Source organism: Suricata suricatta, chromosome X (assembly GCF_006229205.1).
Source record: "Suricata suricatta isolate VVHF042 chromosome X, meerkat_22Aug2017_6uvM2_HiC, whole genome shotgun sequence".
NCBI lineage: Eukaryota > Metazoa > Chordata > Mammalia > Carnivora > Herpestidae > Suricata > Suricata suricatta.
The window spans coordinates 29,535,070-29,555,838 of NC_043717.1; the positions used below are offsets into that span (position 1 = coordinate 29,535,070).

The window sequence follows — 20,769 nt, forward strand, 5'->3', positions numbered from 1 at the left end:
CTGATATTCCTTTAGTATTTATGTTCTCTCTCTTGAGAACTTTCTGTTCTGCTCTAATCAGTTCTCTGGCTTCCCTTCAGAAAACTAGGCCAGTAAATCTCCCTTACTTCCCTTGCTCCCTTTTATCTAAATAGTTTTCTCTCAAACTTCTTCCAGGCAAATTTCCCTGTTTTTTTTTTTTAATTGAGATATAATTGGCATATAACATGTATTAATTTTAGGTGTTACAACATAATGATTTGATATGCATATTTATGGTGAAATGATCACCACAGTAAGTTTAGTTAACACGTTATCACCTCATGTACTTACAGTTTTTTTCTTGTGATGAGAACATTTAAGATACACTCTCTTAGCAACTTTGGAGTATAACAATACAGTATTAATAATAGTCTCCGTGCTGTGCATTTTATGCCCAGGCCTTAAATTATATGTAACTGGAAGTTTGTATTTTTTCACCACTTTGACTGAAAGTGGTCAAATTTTCTGTTTCTTCTAGAGAAATTTTATATCTATCTAATTTGTTGGCATACAGTTACGGTGTTCTTGTATTATTTTTATTTTTGTAGGATAGGTAATAATGTTTCTTCTTTCATTTCTGACTTTATTTTAAAGTTGAGTCATCTCTCTTTTCATCTTGATCAGCCTATCTAAAGTCTGTTCAGTTTGGTTGATATTTTCAACTTTCAGTTTTTGGTGTAGTTGATTTTCTGTACTGTGTTTAGTTCTTTATTTCATATACTTCAACTTTATCCCTTACTATTTACTTCCATCTTCTTACTTTGGGTTTAGTTTTCTTTGTTTTTTTCTTGTTTTTTTTTTTAAGGTGGAAGGTTAGGGTATTGATTTGAGATCTTATTTTTTTTGAAGGATTTATAGCTATGCATTTGCTTCTAAGCATTGTTTTACCTGTATTAAAGTTTTGATTTGTTGCATTTTCATTTTTGTTCATCAAAGTGTTTTACAGTTTCTTATGTAAGTGTTCTTCTTGACCCATTGGTTATTTAGGATGTGTCGTTTAATTTTCACATATTTGTGAATTTACCAGATTTTTTTGTGTTACTGATTTCTAATATATTCCCCTTGTGATTGGGGACTATATTTTTTATTATTTAAATGAATTTAAATTTATTGAGGTTTGTTTTTTTACAATCTATATGTATAGATTATTTCCCTGTATTGAGGTAAACCTAAAACCACTAAAAGAGTTGAAAATGATCATATCTTGATTTGTGTATGTGCGTGCACGCAAGTATATGATGGTAGAGAGAATGGGATGGTAATTTTCAAAATAAGCTTTGTGGGATTATTTTTATTTTTTCAAACCTGTACTCTGGTAATTGTGATAAAGGTAGTAACTCACAATACAAAGAAAATAATCCTTTTTTTTTTTTTTACAAGTTAATATTTTAAAGCTTCATGTCTTTCTCCTACCTAATGTCTGCATCTTGTTTGGACACAGAAATATGCAAACACACACATACACAGATATTCTTCAGTAAGAACTAAGGGAGAGAAACTAATAATTTGTGTACTAATCTATACACTTTTAAGTATGTTAAGATAAAGTTATATAATTTCTTAGTAAGTCTATATCATGATTTTATATTTTTATTAGTGGAAATATATACAGTGTTTTTATTGACATCATTCATCTACAAAAGCATTTTAACTTAAGGTTCACTAAAAATTAGAGAAAGTATATAATCCAATTTAAGTTTGTTACATGACTTTTTAGGAGGATGCATATGCAATTTGATATTTTCAGTTTTTGAGTTCAGTTTACTATTTAACACTGTCAACAATTAAAAACTTATCTATTTTTAAAAAATTCATGTTTACTTATTTTTGAGACAGAGCAGGCAAGTGACATAGAGTGTGAGTGGGGGAGGGGCAGAGAGAGAGGGAGACACAGAATCTGAAGCAGGCTCCAGGCTCTGAGCTGTCAGCACAGAGCCCAACGTGGGGCTCAAACTCATCTATAAGATCATGACCTGAGCCAAAGTGAGATGCTTAACCCACTGAGCCACCCAGGTGCCCCCTTATTATCTATTTTTAATGTTTAGATTGTGGCTCTCCTAGGATTCTAAAAATACATTATAAAACTAAAATAAATTATATATATTTGGTTCTTTAGTGTGCCATGCATCCCTTAAGATTTTGAATTGTTCTGCCTTTGCTGGGTATTTTAATGGGCATTTGCTTAGTGTATTGCAATGTAATTCAGTGCATCACTGAGAAGAATATTAAAAACCCTGCAGAGACAATATACTTTATGAGATTTTGTTCTGTAAATTTGTGCCAGTGAGGCACATAGATGATCTGATTTCTAATCATTTCATATATTCACTATAGCTAGCTGTAAGTTATCTTTCTCTGTGTGTGAGTGTGTGTGTGTGTGCGCGTGCTCAGATGTAAATAGTCCATGAGTGTTCTGTTGGTTGACCTAGCCGGCAAATGTAAAACCAGCAATCAAGGGCTTGATTTCTTTCTAGTTGTAACTGTTACGTACCTATACTGCACTAGATTTGGGTGCAGTTAAAAGTGCTGGTGGGCAATTATAGTTGCATTTGGCATCTTTGGAATGGTTTGTTTACACTATCATTCGAGTCCCTCCTTTCCTTGTGGTCTAGTCATGTGTCTTCTGGGCCAGTGGGTAGCATTGTGTTTCCTTATATGGTAGTCACTAGCCATATGTGGATACTTAAACTTTTAATTAAAGTTAGATAAAACTAAAAATTTATTAACTCAGCCAAAATAATCACATTTCAAATTATCAAGATCCACACATAGCATTTGGACAGTGTAGAACTTTTCCATCTTCGCAGAAGGTTGAATTTGATAGCACTGGTATAGCTCTTTCCTGGATTTTACTGTTACTTTTCTTGACACTATAGTCCAGGTTCTGGTCTGTGGCCTAGGCTAGTTACTCTGTAGGGGCTTGGTTGCTCTGAAGTTATCATTTGTCCTGCTCTATATTTGCCCTAAAGCTCTTGAAAATAAGGAAGAATTGTTCAATATTTTCACCTTTTTCTTCTTTCCACCAACCTTTCTTTGTCTTTTGAGGATATGCCACATTTGACTAAACATTCATTGTGGTTACTCTGGATTTACAGTCATTCTTATAGGAAGCTAGGTTGATCTTATGAGGATTAAAAGAGAGAACATTTGAATGACACCTGCCGCTTTTCTATGCATAAGCATTTTTGTCTACTAACACTGGTTGGGGGACTGAAACCTTCATCAGAATATCATTTTGCAATTTGAGATATTCCTCTTTTTGAATAACATCCAGGAAAGTGCTTAGATAAGCACATGTCACAATCCCTCTTCATTAGATACCATAGTGGTTTCATAATGGTAGCCCTCAGTTTCTTTTCTCTCTCTCTCTGTGTCACTGAGTTTCTGTGCAAGGGGGATAAATCTTGTTGAGAGATTAAGACTTAATGTGGATGGAGAAATCATGGAACCTGTGAATTTTGTATTTGGAGTAATTACAGGGCTATCTTGGGTATAAACTCATTTTATGTAAATTGTCTGAAGATATGAGTTAGGAGAGGACAAGTCCAGTGTAGCTTCCTGCATAGACGCAAGTGGCAGTTACAGAAGGCATGGAGTGACTCTGAGCTCTGTGAATTCAGTGTACAGCATTTTAGAAAATATATGTGTTTCAAGAAGGAAAAAGGTCTCACAATTAAAATGAAAGAGACCAGTAGGGGCCGAGATCAGTACATCCAATTAACTTGACAGTTACCAACATCATCATCATCATCGTCATCATCTGTAACATCAGACATTCTCGAATGAAGGCGATGGTCGTGTACCGTATTAAACCTCTCCCGCCACTCCCATTTTCTGTCATCCCTGAATTTGGGACCCAGCACTAGACCCAATGACAGTCAAGACTCAATACTCAGTGAGTGTCAGGATTTTAATTTATCATGATCACACTTTACCTCAGTCATTGCTCAAAGTGGAGCCCTCTGTCAAGAGATTCTCAGCTCTACTAGCTCTGACTTCCCTCACAGCTGGCTTGTTTTCCCTTCCTATACGCCCTCTAGGATCCCTATATTTACATAAGGCTTTGATTTTCTTAGGACTTCCTTTTCCTTCCTAGTTTCTTCATATTATGAACATGGCTATCTCTAGGGCACTGCTTCTTATATAGCCTTTCCTTTGGATTTGACTGTGAGTCTAGAGGTTTTGCTTTCTGGAAGTCTTGCTCCCTGGGTGGTGGATTTTTCTCGATGGTCTTTATCTGTTAAAAATGGCTGCTTTTTTTTAAAATTTATTTTTATTTATTTACTTTTCATTTTTTTTTTTCAGAGAGAGAGGGAGTGCATGAGCAGGGGAGGGGCAGGGGAAGAGGGAGAAAGAGAATCTTAAGCAGGCTCCACACTCAGCACACAGGCCAATGTGGGTCTCGATCTCAGAACCCTGAGATCATGATCTGAGCAAATTTAGGAGTTGGATGCTTAACGGATTGAGCCACCCAAGCACCCTGGCTGCTTATTTGGACTTCATATTATGAGTTTTCCATTTCCTCTTCTCAAAGTAGTACTCTCTGGACATTGGTACTAGCTAGGCTCATTATATATTATACTCCTCTCATTTTCTGAGTGATTTCATCTTCATGTGAGGGTCTATCCAGAACCCTGGCCTCTTACTTGCTTGTCGTCACATTTCCATTGACTTCCTCCATTCCCCTTAGCTTCTTCCATTGGGAATCCCTCTCCATCCTTCCCAGTCAAATAAGGGTGATGGTTTGGGAAATATACTTTTTGATACTATTTGACTTCAAAATATGTATTTGTATTATATGAAAAAAACTAAAACCTTAAAGAATAAGATAATAAAGGATAATAACCTAAAAATAATATAGATATTAAAATACATATGATAGTATTGATTTATATTAATACTCAAAGTAAGAAAAAAAAGATAAAACTAGAGAAGAAATGGGACAAAATATAACTAGTTGCTGATGGTTAAAAATGAGAAATTCTAGAAGTAAGATCAAACAAAATTGTTTTGTTTTAAGCACTCCTGTATGAAAGCAGGTAGTATTTATACATGAAATATATCTTTATTCAATTTACTCCTTGACATCATGTGTTGGTATCATTGCAGAAATAGAATATCTTGGGAATGAGTTGCTCGCTCTGTTTCCTCAAACTAAATGAAATGTTGATGAAAATTAAACGTGTTATAGTATTTTTTTTGCTTCTGAAATTCTGTTACGAAAACAGTCTATTTATAAAAGAGTCTATGACAGACAGGAGGTAGAATTGTCAGTTGTACGGCCAGTGTGTCAGTCTGTCTGAGGGCCATAACAAAATGCCACAGACTGGGTGGTTTACAAACCGCAAACATTTAGTTATCATAGTTCTGGAGGCTGGAAGTCATCCAGGATCACGGCACTAGCATGGTAGAGCGTTGGCCCTCTTCTGGGTTGCAGACTTCTTGATGTGTCCTCACATGGTGGAAGGGGTTAGATATTCCTTTGGGGCCTCTGTTATAAGGCACTAATCCCACACATGAGGGCTCCACCCTAATGGGTATGTTCCAACCCAAAGCCCCACCTCCTAATACTATCATCTTTGGGGATTAGGATTTCAACATGAATTTTCAAAATTCAAGAGGACACTCAAGAGACCATAGCAGCCGACTAATGTTAAATAAAAACAAAATGAAAACCAATTTTTTTTTTGTCTAGTAGAGTGTTATGCATAAATTTTCAGATTGTCAGCAAGGACTTTATGAGTATAGCAAAACACTAGGCATATGTACCTCTGAAACCATCATTGCTTGGTGTCATGAGCATGGAAATTTAGATATATAAGTGGTGCTATTATTCTTCCCTTTTCTACGTTTAAAACATTTACACTTCTTGCTTATTTTCCTCCTTTCCACCTCTAGAAACTTACCAAGAGGGGCGCCTAGGTGGCTCAGTCAGCTAAGCGTCTGGCTTCGGCTCAGGTCATGATCTCACGGTTTTTGGGTTCGAGCCCCGCGTCCGACTCTGTGCTGACAGTTAGCTCAGAGCCTGGAGCCTATTTCGGATTCTGTGTCTCCCTCTCTCTCTCTGACCCTGCCTTGCTTGCACTGTCCCTCTCTGTCTCTCAAAAATAAATAAAAAACATAAAAAAAAATAAAAGGAAATAGGTCTCCAGCAGCATTGCTGAAGACTTAAAAAAAAAAAAAAAAGAAACTTACCAAGAAAAAGAAACTTACCAAGAAACCATGGAGCAATAAATAGTTGTTGCAGGATTGATATTTTAAAAATCACATGAAACACACTTGAAACTAATATTGTACTATATGTTAACTAAAATTTAAATTAAAAATAGGTTAAAAATTATTTGAAACATAAGTAATGTTAGGTTTTAATAAAAATCCACATATAGTTAATAAATGGGTCTTTAGAAAGAAATGAATTATGATCATTTTCATATTTTATATTTTAACTTGAAATGCAGTAATAGTTTTTACATATATAAATATTTTGGCATTGACACTACTTCAGTTGTATTTTCAGTTCTTTTATACATTAATTTTATTTCTTGATTTTAAATTTTCTTTTTTTTTGAAATTCATATTGTATTTTATTTTTTTAATTTTTTAAAAATAGTTTATTATTAAATTTTCTAATAAATTGTATAATTTATAAAATTTAGAATTTGATTTCCAAAGTTGGTATTTGGAGCTGCAGCCACTTCTAAATCCTACATATACACTATCACCCTGGTTCTTCAGTTTTTAATGGATGAGCTCACAGGATGGAAATTACCAGTTAGAATTCAAAGGTTTAGGCCTTTTCGGTTTTCTAGTGAGCGATTTGTTAGAGACATCTATCTAAAAGATGGAGAATGGTAGGTAGGAAGAATAGTTAGCCTGTTTAATCTCAATAAATAGAATAATCTCATATAAGACAAGTCTTTTGGTCTTTTTGCAAAAAGACTCTTAATTTTTTTTTTCTATTGAACCTTGAGATCATCAGATGATAGAGGTCTGGGGGCATTCCTGGAAACCTTTGATTGACTTCTTCCTTTATTTTTTAAGAAATAATTTATTGAGAGGAAATTTTTATAAGATAAAGTTAACCATTTTTAAAGTAAACAACTCAGTGACGTTTAGTGCCCTCACAGTATGGTATAACCACTTTCTCTGTCCCTTTTCCAAACATTTCAATCACTGCAAAGCGAAGCCCTTTGCCTATTTAAAGCAGTTTCTCCTCACCCCTCTTGCCACTAGCCACTGAAAGCCACCAATCTACATTCGATCCCTATGAATCTATCTCTTCTGGATATCTCCTGTAAAAGGAAGTATTTCATATGTGACCATTTGTGTGGGTTCTTTGAGTACAATGTTTTGGATTTTCATTTTTATTGTGGTAAAACACATGTAACATAAAATTTGCTATCTTAACTATTTTAAGTCTACATTTTAGTCATTTTAAATTTTATTTACATTGTTGTGAAACAGATCTCCAAAGCATTTTCATCTTGCAAACCAGAAACTCTATACCCATTTAAAAACACCTTTCTTTTCCCCCTCTCCCCCAGACCCCGGCAACCACCCTTCTGCTTTCTGTTTGTATAAAATTGACTGGTTCAGTTACCCCATATAAGTGGAATCATACAGTATTTGTCTTTTGGTGACTGGATTATTTCACTTAACATAATGTCAACAAGTATCATTCACATTATAGCACGTGACAGGATTTCCTTCATTTTTAAGCCTGAATAGTATTTATACCAGACTTTGTTTATCCATTCATCTGTCTCTGGACATTTGTTTTGCTTCCACCTCTCAGGTATTTTAAACAGTGCTCTTATCAAGATGGGTTTGCAAATATATCTGTAAGACCCTGCTTTCAAATCTTTTAAATATATACCTAGAAGTGCGACTGCTGGATTAAATGGTAGCTCTATTTTTAATTTATCGAGGAAACCCCATACTGTTTTCCATATTGCTGGCACCATTTTATTCCCACCTGTACTGTACAAAGGTTCTACTTTTCTTTACATTCACACTGACACTTATTATTTTCTGGTTTTTTGATCATAGCCATGATAATGGGCATGAAATGGTATCTTATTGCAGTGTTGATTTGTCTTCCGATGATTAGTGACCTTGAGTATCTTTTCATATGCTTGTTGGCCATTTGTAGATCGTTTTGGGGGATATACCTGCTCAAGTCCTTTGCTCTTTTTTCAACTGAGTTATGATTTTTTGTGGAGCTGTCATTCTTTATGTATTCTGGTTATTAAATCCTTATCAAATACAGGTTTTCCAAACATTTTCTCCCATTGCATATGTTGCCTTTTCTCTCTGTTCATTGTTTCCTTTGATCAACACCTATGTTTGTGTTTGATGTAGTCCCTCCCATTTGCCTATTTTAGTTTCTTTTGCCTGGGCTTTGTTACAAAGTTTTCTGTTAGGTTTTCTTTTTCACGTTTTATAGTTTTAGGGTTTTAACCCATTTTGAGTTAATTTTTGTGTGTGGTAGAAGATAAGGGTCTAAATTCTTTCTCCATTGAAAGGTTTTGGTGCCCTTGTAAAAAAATAATTGGCTGTAGATGTATGGGTTTGTTTCTGTACACTTGTTTTATTTGTCCACACGTTTATTCTTATGCCAGTATCACACTGTTTTGATTACTGTAGCTTTATAATAAGTTTTGAAATTGAGAAGTATGGGTTCTTTACCTTTGTTCTTTTTCTAGATTGTTTTTGCTATTTGTTGTCTTACTACTACTTATGAATTTAATGATTGTCTATCTGTTTTTGCAGAATTGCCCATTGGAATTCTGATAGGGATTGCCGTGAATTACAGATTGCTTAGTGTAGTACTGATATATGAACACAACTAAGTCTTCCATTCAGTGAACATTGGATGTCTTTTCATTTGTGTAGAACTTCTTTAATTTCTTTCAACACTGTATTGTAGTTTTCATTGTACAAGTTTGTCACAACATGGAAAAATTTATTTCTAGGAATTTTATTCTTTTGGATCTTATTTTAAATGAAATTGTTCATTCATTTTTCAGAGTTCATTGCTAGTGTGTAGAAACATTTGACTTTTGTTTGTTGACCTTGTAAATTGCAGTTTACCTGAATTCATTTATTAGATCTAGAACTTTCTTTGTGCATTCTTTGTGATTTTCTCTATATACCATCATTTCATCTATAATTTCATGTAATTTTAATCCTCCCTTTGCAGTCCAAAGACAACCAAATCCCACCCTCTTTTTTTTTTTTTTTTTTTTTTTTGTCCCAATCGCTCTGGCTAGAACTTCCAGCACAGCATTCAGTGACATTGGCCAAAAAGGATATCCTTATGTTGTTCCTGATCTCAGGGTGAAGGCTTTCAGTATTTCACCTTAAAATATGATATTAGCTCTGTGTTTTTCTTAAGTGCTTCTTAGTGTGTTGAGGAAGTTATCTTCTATTTCTGGTATTCTAAGTGCTTTTATCATGAAAGGGTATATGATTTTATCAAATTTTTTTTTCTGTATCACCATTTTTTTTCTTCATGTATTTAGTGTGGAATATATATGTGTGTATATAATTTCATGAATTTTTGTTTCCTCCTTGCACAGAGGCCACACTAATCCTTTCTGCACTATTCCAACTCCAGCATATGTGCTGCTGAAGCCAGCACGTTCATTGATGGAGTTTTGTGTGTTGAACTACCTTTGCATTCTTGGGGTAAACCCCACTTTGCCATGGTATATAATGCTTATAACATGCTGAATTCAATCCTTAAGAAAATATAGCAAACTAAATCTATCAGCATGTTACAACCTTTGACTGTTTTCCAGAGTTCTAACAAAGTTGGTCCTGTCACCTTTTGCTTGTTTGTCAATGTTTCTGTGGAGAGATGCGCGTTTGGAATTGGCTTTCCATTATTTGGCTGACCTGATCCTCTCTTTTCTTTTTGTTGTGAGCCCTAAACATGAAGATGAATTCTTTTTTTTTTTCTCTTTGATGCGAAGTTGTATTTCTGTCGAGGCTGGACCACAGAGTCTCCATTTTATGATGGGAGACTTGCTCTATATAAATGCTCAGATGTTAATGTTCATTCTTCTTCTATGACTCATTGGCTGCCTATATTATTAGTCTGCTTTAGATTTTGAAGCCAAGTGTATTAAAACCAGAGCTAAAGAGTTAGCCTTATTTTCTTTTCATTTCATTTGTTTTAAAAATTACGATGCACTAAAATTCTCTGTTATATGAATATTGACAAATTGCACAGTGGAATAACAAGTACAAAAATCAATACAGAGAACCCTGTATAACCTGTGAATTTTTCCTTTACTTATTTGTAGTCAACCTTTCCCCCAACTCCAGTTCATGACAAAACATGGTCTCATTTTGTTTGTATAATTTTGCCTTTTTCATTTATATATCATATTAAATGAAATCATAGGATATATTGCCTTTTCAGTCTGGCTTCTCTTACTGAGTAATGTATTTGGTATTCATCCGTATTATTATGTGTAACACTAATAACATTTCATTGTTGAAAAGTATTCTTTTATGTGGATTTACCAAAGTTTTTTTTGTCTATTCATGATTTCGAGAGAATTTGGTTTGCTTTCAGGTTTTAGTAATAATAAAACCACTATACAATTTGCATTCAGGTGTTCATTTCTCTTTGGTAAACATCTAGGATTAGGAATTGTGGGCCTTATTAAGTGCATATTAATTTTCTAAGAAAGTGGAAAACTGTTTTCCAAAATGACTATGAAATTGTGCATCCCTACCAACAATGGATAGTATTTTAGGTGCTCACATTTTTATCAGCACTTGTTAATGTCATATTGTTTAGGCCAGTGTGATAGGTGTTCTCTCCTGTGAATTAATGTGCATTTCCCTAATGTGTGATGATGTTAAACATTCTGTCTTGTGGCCGTGTGTCATATATGTTTTTTTATCTTCTCAGTTCTCTTTTCACACCTTTTACTTACGTTTTCATTAGGAAGTTTGCTTTTTATTGATCTTTGTGTGTTCTGTTATCTATTTTGAATACAAGGTGGATTTTTTCCCCCAAAATGTGTTTTTGGAGTCTAAATTTACTTTTTAACTATTATCTGTATCACAACAGATGTTTTAGTTTTGATAAAGTACATTTAAGTGTATATTTTTTGTAGATTGTCTTTTTGGTATTTTATCTAACATATCTTTGCCTAACCAAGGATTACAAAGGTTTTTCTCCTATATGGTTTATAGTTTTAGGTTTTATGTTTAACTTTTTGGTCCATTTTGAATTAATAGGAACTATTTTAAAATTATTTTTATTTTCAAGAATTATTTTTGGACTTATGAAGAATAAACCAAGTCTTACTTTAAATAAAATGTAGTTTCAAATCACAAGATAATTTTCCTTATGAAAGTGTCTTTTTTATGTTCAGCACCACTCATCATCAGGGAAATACAAATCAAAATCATGATGAGATACCACCTTACACCTGTCAGAATGGCTAACATTAACAACACAAAAAACAACAGGTGTTTGTGAGGATGTGGAGAAGGAAATCCTCATGCAGTGTTAGTGGAAATGCAAACTGGTACAGCCACTTTGGGGAAAAGTATGGAGGTTCTGCGAAAACTAAAATTAGAACTATTCTGCAATTCAGTAATTACACTATTAGGTATTTACCCAAAGCATATAAAAATACAGATTTGAAAGGGTACTTGCACTCTAATGTTTGTAGTGGCTTTATCAACAATAGCCAAACTAGAGATAGAGCCCAAATGTCCATGTCCATCAACTGATGAATGGATAAAGAAGATGTGTGTGTGTGTGTGTGTGTGTGTGTGTGTGTGTGTATACATATACATATATACAATGGAATATTACTCAGCCATAAAAAATAATGGATTCTTGCTATTTGCAATGACTTGAATGGAGCTAAAATGTATTATGTTAAGCAAAATAAGTCAACCAGAGAAAGACAAATGCCATATGATTTCACTTACATGTGGAATTTAAGAATTGAAACAGATGAACATAGGGGAAGGAAGAAAAAATAAGAGAGGGAGGCAAACCAATGGAGTCTCCTAACTACAGAGAACAAACTGAGGGTTGCTGGAGGGGAGGTGGGTGGGGGGTTTGGGCTAAATGGATTATGGGTACTAAGGAGGGCACTTGTTATGATGAGCACTGGGTATTGTATGTAAGTGATGAATTACTAAATTCTACTCCTGAAACCGATATTACACTATATGCTAACTAACTAGAATTTCAATAAAAACTTGAAACAACAAAAAATAAAAATGTTTGAAACCTAAAAAAAGGAGTGTGTTTTTTAACAGCTGTTTTGCTAAATCCATAGTATCTCATTATAGCTCTAGAACTTATGCATCTTGCAGAACTGAAACTTTATTCCTCTTGACCAACATCTCCCCATATTTTTTTCCCTCTCAGTAGCCCCTAGAATACAGCATTCTATTTTCTCTTTCTGTGAGTTTGACTGTTCTATGAGTTTGACTGTTGATTCCACATATAAGTGAAACCATATCTTATTTGTGTTTCTGTGGCTGGTTTATATCTCTTAGCATAATATCCTTCAGATTCATCCATATTGTTGCAGATGGCAGGATTTCCTTCTGTTTTCAAGCTGAAAGAGATTCCAGTCTATGTATACACCACATTTTCTTTATCCATTCATCCTTTGATGGGTATTTAGGTTATTTCCATGTCTTGACTGTTGTAAATAATGCTGCAACGAACATAGAAGCATAGGTATCTTTTTGAGATCCTGATTTCAGTTCTTTTGGATAAATACCCAGAAATGAGATTGCTGAGTAATATAGTAGTTCTGGTGACGATATTGTACTTCATAATGAATGAAATTTACTAAGAGGGTGGATCCTAAGTGTTCTCACAATGAAGAGGGGGAGTTGAGAAAGGTAAATGAAGTAAGGTGATGGCTATGTTAATTAGCTCGACTGTGGTGTTACTTCATCATATGCATATCAAATCATTGAGTTGTATACTTTAAATATATACAATAAAAATAGTATCACAGATTTCATATAGCAAAATCATCACAGGTGTAATGTATTTTTTGTCTGTCAGGTGACAACTTTTGACTTTTGCATTCAAGTTCAAATTAATTCCTTTGAGGCCTCAGAACTTTACACTGAAGCTTGTTTGTCAGAATCTGCTATGACTCCAAAGACAGCACCACTTATTCGACCATGCTATGTTCATGCTACTGGTATGTAATATGAAACAGTTGGTGTGCATATACCAAATATTGACACTTGAGCAGCTGAAAGTTTTAAAAAATAAGATTATGATATTTACTTTTTAAAAAACAAATATTAGAAAGTACAATGATCATACAATTCCTGTATGTGCAACTTAAATTGTGAGTCTGTGAAATTGAATTGAGAAATAGTATTATCAAACCTATGTGAGTTCATTTCTTGTGGCATCACAGAAACTGCATCAGGTGAGTTTTGCACAAAGCAAACTTTATTTACAGCAAATAAGGAGGTCCAGGGGCGTGGCTTCCAAAGCTTTGACTCTCTGAGAGCAACTGAAGGGATGCCTTTGGTTTAGGGTCAAGATGAATATTTAGATAGGGAAGTCTACTTGTGGTATGTAGAGGCGGGCATAAGGCTGTGCATGTGCTTTAAGGAAACATGCCTATGCGTACATTGTATGTTATGCAAATGGCGAATGAGGCCAAGGTTCTTTCATGGGTGGAGATTTTAGTATCACAATGAGATAAAGGTAATGGTAGGTCATTCCAGAGGTCACTTCATGGTTTGCATAGGCATGAATTGGGAGTTTAGCTCAAAAGGTCTGTGTGGTGTTGGGCTGGTAGGAGGTCTGGTCAGGGCAATTGCCTTAGCCTGCAGGGTTTATTTGCCTGAGTTAAGAGGTAATGCAGAAAGGAGATTTTAAGGAAAAAGTGTAAGACAGAAGTTAGTGAGTTGAAGCAGGTGGGTGGTAAATGTCAGGTCTTGGGGTCTAGCTATTGACAGCATGGATAAAATTAATCTCAAATTAGTGACTCTTGCTTAAAAATACAGGTTATAATTAAAAACAAAGGTCAGTTTAGTTACTTTGTGAGTAGTTTTAAAATGATTAAAGGAAACTATAAATTATTACAATAAAATATATTAGATATATAATGCACTGATGGAAATTTTATTTAAGAAATCCCCTCCCCCCCCATGGGATTGGGTTACTAAAGGATTAAGCACATATATAAAAGGAGAAATAAAAAGTAAATAAATAAAAAATGGTAAATATATTAAGTTTTTGAGTCTTACTTATTTTCTCTAAATATCCAAGTATAAAACCAGTGAATTCTGTAAATCTTACTTTTGGCAAGCTTTGGTGTTTTTGCATTTTATTATATGTGTTTAAGTATTTTTCATGAAAAGTTTAGTCTGTGCTGTATTATGCAATATTTTGTTTTTATAATTCTGATATTAAGTTGTCATTGATAGTAAAATAATGCACAGTTGATAATTGCACTTGGCACCTCCTAAGAGAAGCCTCATTAAAGTAGTATATACAATACAGAGATTTGTTTCATTCCTTTTTAAAATACAGAATTAGGAGTTCAGTAGCTGGTAGGGAGGCTCCATAGAGTTATCACCCTTGTTTTAAGATATATTTTTCAGAAAAAAAATCATTGTCTAATTTATCTTCCAAATTAGGTAAATTATTTTCATGAAAAATAAAATTTACGTATTAGACAAATAAAAATTAGTATATCATCATTATGGAAAATTAGAAAATATAACACAAATGTCATGTGGTATGCAAATATTTAAAGCATACTATTATTACTATCTTGATATTTTACTCTTATGTGCCTTTATTATTTTATTGTTTAACATATTTGTGATCTTCCTGCCAGTGTCCAGTTGAAATCTCTTCGTTCTTTGCACCTCATTTATAGCATCTTCTAATTCATCATGACGATTTTTCATTTCTTTGATCTCTGCAGCAATAGATTCTCTGATGTCTTCTATGCTTTTTTTCAAGGTCAGCAATTAATCTTATGACCATTACTCTAAATTCTTTTTCACTAATGTTGTTTATACTAATATTGCTCTGTTTTGAGCAATTCTTTAGCTGTTATTTCTTCCTGGAGTTTCTCTTGAGGAGAATTCTTTCATTTCATCATTTGGCTGGTTTTCTGTCTTTTATATGTTTTAAAAGCTTGTTATGTGTCCTGCTCCTGCGAGCACTACTTATTAAAGAAGGGTCATACACTGTCCAGGGCCTGGTCCTTCAGGAGGTGGAAATCTCTTCACTATTATTGGAAACTTTTATTTAGGGGTGCCTAGGTGGCTCAGTCGGTTGTGTGTCTGACTTTGCCTTAGGTCATGATCTCCTGGTCTGTGAGTTCAAGTGCCGCATCAGGCTCTGTGCTGACAGCTCAGAGCCTGGAGCCTGCTTCAGATTCTGTGTCTCCCTCTCTTTTTCTGCCCCTCCCCTGCTAATGCTCTGTTTCTCTTGTTCTCAAAAATAAGCATTAAAAAATTAAAAAAAGAAACTTACTTAGATATTATATGCTCTTATTAATTGTATAAATTAACACTAATAACTGTTGTAGAATATTTCATTCTCTATGTGTCTCTTACAGATTATATAATTAGGTTGTCTTTTAAATTTTCTTATTCATATAAATACTGTAGTAGTGAACATTTTTATATATAATACTTTTTCCCTGTTTAGATTTTTTTTGAAGTGAGATTCTTTGAATTGGCTGCATTCCTTCTAAAGTATATACCTGTTAAATCTCTAGATCATTTGGCAAAAGGGCTTTTGTAAAGGGTTGTGCTGTTTTAACCTTCCTTCAGTGTTGAATTAAAGAAATTGGATCTTTTTCTATGTTATTAAAAAGTACATCATTTCAGTTTTCATTTCAATTTCTTTGATTACTCAGGATTAAAATGTTCTTTCTTTGCTATTATATATTTCATATATAAATTATCTGTTTGTGAACTTTGCCTTTATCAGTGTGGTAATGTATTTGTCTGATAGATGCCACTGATTTCCTTATTTATATATATTTTTCATTTTTATGGGGAAATTTTCTAAGATTCATTGTTTTTAGTTTTGTTTTTAATCTTTAAAAATAATTTTATAGTGAAATTTAGCTATCATTTCCTCTGTGATTTCTAACATTCTGTTAAAGATTAGATCATTTTCCCTATCTACACAATTGGTATATGTGTAATTCTGGGGTTCCTCCCCCTATACTTAATGGTTTAAAATTTGTTCAACATTTTCCACAAAAACAAAAACAATTTCTATACTTAGTTAATTTGTTTTTAAGTTTATTTATTTATTTTGAGAGAGAGCATGAGTTAGGGAGGGGAAGAGAGAGAGAGAGAGAGGAAGAGGGAGAGAATCTGAAGCAAGCTCCGTGCTGTTAGAGTGGAGCCCAGTGTGGCCTTGAACTCATGAACCCTGATATCATGACTTCAGCTGAAACCAAGAGTCAGTGCTTAACGGACTGAGCCACTCTGGCTCCCCGGCACTTATGTAATTTCTTTTACAAAATGTTGCTGTATTTCCAGAGAGGATTGGCATGTCAAAGCAAACCTGTTTATATCCTATAACTTATCAACACCAAAGCTTACTTATGATTCATATGATACAAGTATAATCAGGCAGAGATGCAACATTTCTTTCTGTAGAAGTCGGCATCTGTTCGACACAGCTTCCATATTGTCCTTTTTTCCCTCCTTAAGATGCCTTTGGCTTTTGAAGTAACTTTTGGATGTCATTTGTAGAAACATTTGTCTCAAAGCAAGCTTTTGTTGTTGTTGTTTGTTTGTTTGGAGCGTCCCATTTTTATACCCTTAATAGTTATATAGATGGGAAATATCTGTGTGAGGAATTCTCATTTGCCTCATAAATCCATACATTCCAGATATTTTTGATTGGCCATTTGGACAGGTAATGCATGCCAAAAGTTTTCTTAGAAACAGTCCACTAGTCAATTCTAATTTTTAAAGATGTTTGTTTATTTTGATAGAGCGCATGCTCCTATGTGAGAGCAGGAAAGGGGCCGAGAGAGAGGGAGATGGAGAGTCCCAAGCAGGCTTCACATTCTCAGCACAGTGCTTGACATGGGGCTTGATCTCATGAACTGTGAGATCAGGACCTGAGCCAATATCAGAAGTCAGGTGCTTAACCCCTAAGCCACCCAAGCACCCTGGGTCAATTCCGTTTGCAAGGAACGTTGGTCACGTCCATTATTTTCTGAGCTATCCCCTCAATAGAAGTGTGATGCCTTAGTAGGGGACTCATAAGCTTACTGTTATCTCTTTATTCCCAAATTATATGCATTCCTTTAAAAATTAAAATAGTGCTAATCCCAAATTTTAATTCATCATCTCCTTCTCAAGGCTTATCCTACACCCCAGATGCAGTGACCTTTTTCATTAATTATCTAATGAAATCACTTATTTCATGACAAGTATTTTCACTCACTCGAAACTCTAATTCTTCTTAAACATTTTGTAATGTAATTGTAGTTTAAATTTCAATTAAAAGTTGTCAGATTTAATTGTTAATGACAATATATCGTTCATTGTTAAGCTAGGTACTGCATCTGTGTATTTTATTTACGTTCTTTCAACTTTTTGTTTATCCCTAGACTTGTTAATTGCTCAGTTGTCCTTAAATATTTGACGAAATCCTCCCACGCCACAAAGCTGTGTATTATGCTTGTCTGGACACCGTTCTGCATAGTAGTTTACCCTGTCAGATAATGTGTCCTAAGTGCCCATTCTCTGGAAGCAACCCTCCTGGAGCACAACAGCCTCCTGCTCCAACAGGGACTGCGTGCTTTCTTTCCTTGGGGCAGAACTCTTGTCTACCACTTCCTTTCACTATAGTTGTGGGGATTTTCTTTTCTCTTTTCTGTCTTGACTCTCCTGTTTTTTCAATCCATTACCTTCCTATTTCTTGGGTTATTTGACTGTTGAGGTAGATTACATCTTCCAGGAGGTTCTAATGAAAGAGGGTAAGGGAACTAATTTTTGAGAATTTCCATGTCTGAAAATGTCTTTGTTTTTCCTCTTACACTTGATTGATAATTTGGTTTAGTATGAAATTCTAGATGGAAAATAATTTTCCCTCAAAATTGCGAAGGTATTATCATTACCTTCTAATTCCCACTGTTGCATTTAGAAATCTGATGACCTTGTTTTTCCCCATCGAGTACATAGGACGTAGTGTTTCCCCATTAGAAGCTTTTAGAAGCTGCTTTTTATCCCTGGTACTCCATTATTTCACACTGATGACTTTTCCGTGAACCTTTTGTCTTAAGTTTTTGTGGACCTTTTTAATCTGGAAATTCATGTCTTCCAGTTCTATAATGTTTTCATAAATTATTTTCTTAAAAAGTTCCTTCCCACCATTTTCTGTATTTCTTTCATTCAGATTTTTGTTGTATTTTTTACTTCTTGGATTATGTTATATATATTTTAATTAAATTATATGTTCTTCCCTATTACCCTTTCCTTATCTTTTTGTTGTACTTCCTAGGATATTTTTCTGACTTTATTATGTCTTAAGAAATTATTTTGGCAATTTTAAACTAACCACGGTTAACTTTTTTCTGATTATTCCTTTACTAACAGACTTTTAAGAAATAAAAACACCTTTTTATCTCTACTTGTATTATGATTTCTTTGAAATTTTCATCTGTTGACTATACATTGTCTCAATTTTTGCTGAACTATTTCTCTTTAATTTCTCCTTCATGATGAGGAGTTTCTTAAATGTGTATTGGTTTTTTTCCTATTCTCCCATGATCATTAGTCAGTCTCACAGTGCTGGCTACATTACCAACTCTTACATCATTGCCTGACAGTCTGGATCCCAGTGAATATTTAAGCTGATCAAAATGGTAGTCTGTAAGACTTTAATTTTCAGCAGTTCAGTTTTTCCAGAAAATGTTTCTTCAAAGTAAAAGGATCATAAGGATAATATATCAACAACAGGATGCACGTAAATTTGAAAACCAATTGAAATGGGGTATTTCCTTGAAAGACACAATCTGCCAAAATTCACACAAGAAAAAATGGACAATCTGGATAGGCCTGAATCTATTAAAGAAATTGAATCAATAATTAATAATAACCTTCAAAAACAGAAAGCACCATGCCCAGATGGGTTCATTGGTGGACTCTATCAAACATTTAGAGAATAAATCATACCAGTTCTCTATAATTAATTCTCTAAATCTCTTTCAGAGGATAGAAACAGAAAGAATCCTTTTGTAAAACTCATTTTGAGGTTATTTTTGCCCTAATACCAAACCAGACAAAGACATTACAACAATAGAAAACAACAGGCTAACATTTCTCATTAGTATAGATACAATAATCCTTAATAAAATATAAGCAAATTAAATCCAGCAATGCGTAAAAAGAATTTTGTACCATGACCAAGTGAGATTTATCTCATGTATGCAAAGTTGGTTCACATTAAAAAGGCAGTTAACACATTCCATCATGTCAACAGAATAAAGAAAATATCACATGATCATATCAATATATGCAGGGGGGAAAAAGCATTTCATAAAATCTACTACCCTTTCATGCAAACAACTTAGTAAGTGAGGATTGGAGCAGAATGTTCTCAATTTGATAAAAAATACCTACTAACCCCCTAAAGGTATCACCATTTTTAATGATGAGAAATGCAAACCTTTCTTAGTAAGATTAGAAACCACGTGAGGATGTCCCTTCTCACTCTTTCCACATTGTACTAGAAGTCCTGGCTAATGCAATAGAACACGAAAAGGAATCAAAAGATACACAGGTTAGAAAGGAAGAACTAAATTTTTTGTTTATTGAAAGCATGATTTTTATGTACAAAATCTAAAAAACTAGATTAAGACACTTCTAAAACTAATAACCTCATGTAGCAAAGTTGTAGGGTACATGTTAAATATAGAAAAGTCATTATTTTTCCTATATATAAACAATAAACAAATGGTATTTGAAATTAAATACAAAATACCATTTACAATAGCATCCAACAGAAATGAAATACCTAGGTACAAATATAATGAGATATTTATCAGATCTATATAAGGAAAGATATCAAATGAAATTTATCTGATGAAAGATATCAAAGAAGAATTAAATAAATGGAGTGAAATTCCATCTTCATTCACAGGAAGTCTCAATATTGTTAAGATGACAGTTCTTCCCAACTTGATCCAGAGATTAAACGTAATCTTAATAAAAATCCCAGGAAGTTATTTTGTGGGTATTGCCAGATTGATAAAAAGTTTATATGGAGACAGAAAGGGCCTACAATAGCCAACACACTACTGAAGAGGATGAACAAAATTGGAGAACTGACACTCTCCAACTTTAAAATTTTCTAAAAAGGTGCAGTAACCATGAGACTTTGCTATTGGCAAAAATAGAGACAAATAGATGAGTGGAATAGAAAAGAGAGCCCACAAATAGACCCACATAATGTAGTCAACTGATGTTTGACATAATGAGACATTATAGCTCAGAAAAGATAGTCTTTTCAAAAAAATGGTGCTGAACAACTGGACGTCACAAGGAAAACATGAATCTAGACACAGACCTTATACTTTTCACCAAAGTTACTCAAATGGATCACAGGCCTAAATGCAAAATATAAAATTTAAAAACTTTTAGTAGATAACAAAAGAAAAAATCTATATGACCTTGAGTTTGGCAGTGACATTTGATATATAACAATAGAGGCAAAATATGTGAAAGAAG

General features: G+C 33.9%; 1 protein-coding gene and 1 non-coding gene across 2 annotated transcripts in view; one reads left to right on the forward strand and one right to left on the reverse strand.

Moving 5' to 3' along the window:
* The window catches only part of CFAP47 (cilia and flagella associated protein 47), a 493,477-nt gene that overhangs the window by 82,976 nt on the left and 389,732 nt on the right, over positions 1-20,769 (forward strand). Inside the window, exon 22 of the mRNA XM_029929640.1 lies at positions 13,088-13,229. Within this exon, the coding sequence (XP_029785500.1) occupies positions 13,088-13,229 (142 nt within the window). The remainder of the gene's footprint in view (positions 1-13,087; positions 13,230-20,769) is intronic.
* On the reverse strand, positions 9,558-9,664 carry LOC115284493. The gene has a single exon (XR_003905241.1). It is a non-coding gene; the product is annotated as a U6 spliceosomal RNA (small nuclear RNA).